This window comes from Lactuca virosa, chromosome 6 (genome assembly GCF_052849685.1).
Source record: "Lactuca virosa cultivar CGN04683 chromosome 6, Lactuca_virosa_CGN04683_v6, whole genome shotgun sequence".
NCBI classification, from domain to species: domain Eukaryota; kingdom Viridiplantae; phylum Streptophyta; class Magnoliopsida; order Asterales; family Asteraceae; genus Lactuca; species Lactuca virosa.
Genome location: NC_136431.1, coordinates 230,620,151 through 230,625,161, shown reverse-complemented (window position 1 = coordinate 230,625,161; position 5,011 = coordinate 230,620,151). Strand labels below are relative to the sequence as shown.

At 38.5% G+C, this 5,011-nt stretch overlaps 1 protein-coding gene across 1 annotated transcript; it reads left to right on the top strand.

The window, feature by feature from the left end:
* The first annotated feature begins 3,957 nt into the window (after positions 1-3,957).
* LOC145122364 (uncharacterized) lies at positions 3,958-4,695 on the top strand. The gene is made up of 2 exons (XM_079057972.1): positions 3,958-4,110; positions 4,201-4,695. Exons 1-2 carry the CDS (start codon positions 3,958-3,960, stop codon positions 4,693-4,695), a joined length of 648 nt encoding a protein of 215 aa, XP_078914098.1.
* The last annotated feature ends 316 nt before the right edge of the window (positions 4,696-5,011 follow it).

Sequence of the window (5,011 nt, the reverse complement as noted above, 5' to 3'; positions counted from 1 at the left end):
TTCAACAAGTAGTAGAACAAGCCATATGAGTCGAAGTTTATCCATTCCTTTTACCTTCGGGATAAAAGCGATATCTGTGGGCCCCTCGATGATTTAGCGATGACACATGTGAGTGCTTGGCCAAGCCAGGACTGATTTGATTTGTTCAATCAGTCAGTCAACATAAATCGAAAATCGGGAAACAACAAATGGACAGAGAGAATGATTATAATCCATGTCTCAGTCCATATGATATCTAGAATGGAGGAATATATGATCCCTTATCTAATGGACAAGTCATTGACAAGGTCAGAGTTCGACAGCGGCTTTAAGAGCTACGATTGCCAGTTAGGTTTTGAAGTCATACTCAATAATAGTTTTAGACTTATCCAAGTGGGAGACTGTTGGATTAATGTCTAAGTCCATAACTATATTTGGTATGTATTTGACCCGACGCGGCATGGTCCATTTGGGTTGCACTTCACCGGCACAATTTATATGGATAGTCTTTTGAGAATAGTATATTTATGATTTATATTAATATATTATAAGTTCTAATATATTAATATGGAATCATATTATTTAATTAGTATTGATCAAGAATTAATTTAGAATTAATTAAGTGATCAAAATGAACTAATTAAATATGGACTCTTATATATATGGAATGGGCCAAGTTCATTTAGGTTGGGCTAAGCTTTCGTGGATGGTCCATGGAGCTTTTAACCCATGGATCCTATGTAAATGAAAGGTCATGGGTATTAGGGTTTACATAGATGTAACCCTAATCCTCCATAATATATAAAAGGGTCATTGGCTCACAAAATTGGCACAAGTGTGTGAAAATAAGAGTGGGCCGATTTTAGTGTGCATACATATTCTCTCAAGTTCTTCCAAGGTGTTTTGGTGATTTGTGATTCCATTTGAGGCTTCCACACTATTGGGGCTAAGCTCTTAAAGCTTGAAGACATCAAGCTACATCAAAGGTATGTCATCTAACTAGAACTTTGTAGTATAGGTGCTTCATAATATGCTAGTTAGGATGAAACCTTGGAACAGTTAATATTTGCATGTATAATAGAGAAAACATAGATCCAAGGTTTATAGGGTTGCATGTACACCATAGGAGTGTTAGAATGCTCAAAACCCAACAAGGCTATCCTTCGGTAGGCCTCTCATCAGCTCCTCACTGCTACCTACTCGCTCTCAAGCATCACATAGCAGCAAATCCTTCCTAGGCTAAGGTATCACAAATCAGGCCACTCTAGTCCTAATATGAATACCTAGCCTACACTGCCCCTGAATCTCGAAACAACGACCTAGCCCCGCCTAATCACATAAAGTAATTATTTCAAATCATTAACGGCTCTCAAGGCTAAATTAATTCCTTTCCACAATCCCACAGAAGGGTAAAAGACCATTTTACCCCTCCCCAACCTAAAAGTCCAAATGTTGACCAAAACCCTAAAAGTCAATGAAAGTCAACAGGGGCAGTACGCGGCGCGTACCAGCTCTTGTACGCTGGGCGTACTCCGGTGATCCAGAATCGGGGTCTCAGACCCTTACGCTGCGCGTACTGAGATTTACGCCCAGCGTAAGTCTCAGTTTCATGCATTCATGGATTTTGGTCTTAAATGGTTAAGACATAAACTCAAACTCCAGATCTGACTTCTCTAAGACCACTTAATCCATAAAGTCGAGACCTTTAAGCCTTTGCATGGCTGTAAAGGTCCCTAATCACTTTAACACCTTTCCCTCTTCCTCATAAGGTCTAGATCTCATGCATGGCTCAATATTCACGTCCAATATTGGATTTTTATGAACCTACAACTCATTTTACTCTGAAATATAGTAGATCTAGGCTTATGGAGACCATTTGCTCATAAAGTCTCCACCTTGGGACCAAAAACCCTAAAAATTGGTCCAAGAAACACAAATCACAAATGACAAGGAAAGCTTTGAGCTTTTTACCTCAGGAAGAAGCTCTAACCTCTGTAGAACTCAGATCTACTCTTGTCCACCAACTTCTAGCTCCTAAAATGGCCTCCTCTTCTCCTTCACCACCTTGAAATGGCACTTTGAAGCTTAGAACACACACACACACACAAGCTAGGAACGAAGGGTGGCTCTCTATTAGGGTTTCACTCTCTGAAATGGTGGCTGAGGATAAGGCCTTAACATTCCTTTTATAGTGCACAAGCCATAATTTAGGGTTTGCATCTGGGCCGGTTACGCCCGGCGTAACCTTGGGTACGCCCAGCGTACCTAGGCGAGTCCGCGTCCAAATTAAGCGCATGAGTACGCGCAGCGTACTCATTTGCTTTAATATTTCCTTTAAGGGGCCAAACTTGACAACTTGGAAAAGAAGAAGGGTATAAGAGATGCACCTGAATTTCGGGATGTTACACTACATGCGGTCAATTTGGACACACTAGGAACGATTGTAAGGGTAGGGGATCGGGGAGCAGATCTGGGGGGAGGAAAAATCTACACAAAAGGGCATAATGACTGATGAGTTTGCATCCGGGAGCGGGTCATAGAATGAAAGCGTGTACCCTACTTTTGATTTCAATAGTACATTTGATTTGAATTGTCCTTAGATTAATGTAGGAAAGCAATGAATTCCCGTATTTGTAATTTGTATTGCTTGTATTAAAAAGCACTTCTCAGATTATTAATTAAATCTAGTACTCCACTTATTAACTCCTTTATTCCATGAAAAATAAAACACAAACATAAAACATTATAGAAATCGAGATACACCCTTACGAAACATTACATAAGACATTTCACATAAAAGAGCCTTCTACATGAAACATTTGTTATTTTTAAGTAGGATCCATGCATCCTCATACTCGAAGTCACTTCCCTCGTGCTCCAAAATGTAATGATATTTAACCGTTTCTAAAAGATCTTCGTCGTTGTTTGGATAACGATACCTGTTTTTAAGATGATGATACCATCGATTAAACCATGTGATTTTTTCCTTTAAATCCATCCACTTACCAAAAATATCTTCTTGTGTTCGGTGTTTTCCTTCTCCCAACGAGAGGTTAAACATGGTTGTTATGCGGGTCCATTCATCACCTTCTAAGCAATCAGGGTTAACCATGGTTACATCATCGTAAATGTTCAACCAACAACGTGTTACCACCATTACCTCTCTTATCGTCCATGGATGTGGAGTATTAGACGGAGCAACTGCGTTGGAAGAAGTTGGTTGATTGGAGGCCATTTTTTTAAGTTTTTTGTTAGTTTGTTATAATTTTTATAGGAGTACTTAAATAAGAAAAAAAATAATAACATACAATTAGGTGGATTCCCATAAGTACTATTTGAAACTACATTATGAAACCGTAGTCAAATAATGTCAAAGAGTAGTCCGATTGTCAGATACCTTACACGTAGATACTGTTTGAAACGACAATATACTGTTCGAAAAGACAATACATTATGCAGGCTAGAAAGTAGTAGTCAAAGTCTATGAAACCGTAATCATATAATGTCAAAGAGTAGTCCGATTGTTAGATACCTTACACGGAGATACTGTTTGAAACGACAAATATACTGTTCGAAAAGACAATACATTATGCAGGCTACAAAGTAGTAGTCAAAGTCTATGAAACCGTAGTCATATAATGTCAAAGAGTAGTCCGATTGTCAGATACCTTACACGGAGATACTGTTTGAAACGACAAATATACTGTTCGATAAGACAATACATTATGCAGGCTACAAAGTAGTAGTCAAAGTCTATGAAACCGTAGTCATATAATGTCAAAGAGTAGTCCGATTGTCAGATACCTTACACGGAGATACTGTTTGAAACGACAAATATACTGTTCGAAAAGACAATACATTATTGACCTTGCCTTTGCAGCTATTACTTATTTATGTGTCCACATATGCAAAGCCCCTAACCCGCACAACCTTACGCACACTAAGTAATTGTTAATTGTCTCTTAAAATTGTTTCGAAATGAGTTTCTCCGACACTGACCATGAAGAAAGCTTCAACAACTTGCCTGTTTACCTTCATAACCTAAGGCGAACCAACCCGCATACTCACACTCACATCAAAACGGATTTGATGGATCGTTTCCAATCTTGTTTTGTGGCTATTGGATGGGTGGTATAATTCTTTTCCAAATCCGTTTTGTGTCTTTACATTTGATAATGTTTGTACATTAAAGTAATTGGTGTGCACTATTAAAAATTACAGGTCCATGCATTCGTGCATTGTTTCTTGCCTGTCCTCTACATAGGTGTCGTCCCTCTTAGAGGGGACTACCTAAAAACAATGTTTGTAGCTGTTGCTAAAGATGGGAACAATCTGACTTTCCCAATAGCGTTTGGTATGGCGGTTGAAAATAATGTGGTAAATTCTACCTGGTTCCTGATGAGTTTAAAAGAATGTCTCGGAGAGGGTAGGGAAATAGCGTTCATATCCAATATGTACGATGGCGTTAGCTCTTGCGTAGATAATGTTTTCAGTGATTCTTATCGTGGTTACACTTGTAACAGCGTGCAAAACTATTTACGCACAAGAGTAGGCTCCGGGAGATCATTGGAAACTTTGTTCTGGATAACATTAAAATCCTACACGTTGTCAACTTTTGCACAAAATTTTTCTAGATTAAGCATTGATGCTCGTGAAGTGCTTACGAATATCGGTCATCCGAAATGGGCAAGAGCCTATTTCCCTAACATCCGTTAGAATGTACTCAACATGGAAGTTCCTCAATACTTTTCAGTAGTATCGCGCAATCATTGTAATGTACCGATAATAGCGCTTATCGAGGGAATTCGTGAGTACATGCAAAATACTTTTGTTGAACGAAGTATAATTGCAGGTATATTTTTGGATGAAATATAAAAGAATTAAATAGGTTGTACAACAACCTTTTGTAACCATATTTAATTTTCAGGGAGTTTGACTAGTGTATTAACACCGTATGCTGAAATGTTGGTTCAAAGAAGGATGCAAAAGTCTATTCGTTGGCAAGCAACACATATCCCCCAACATATATCCT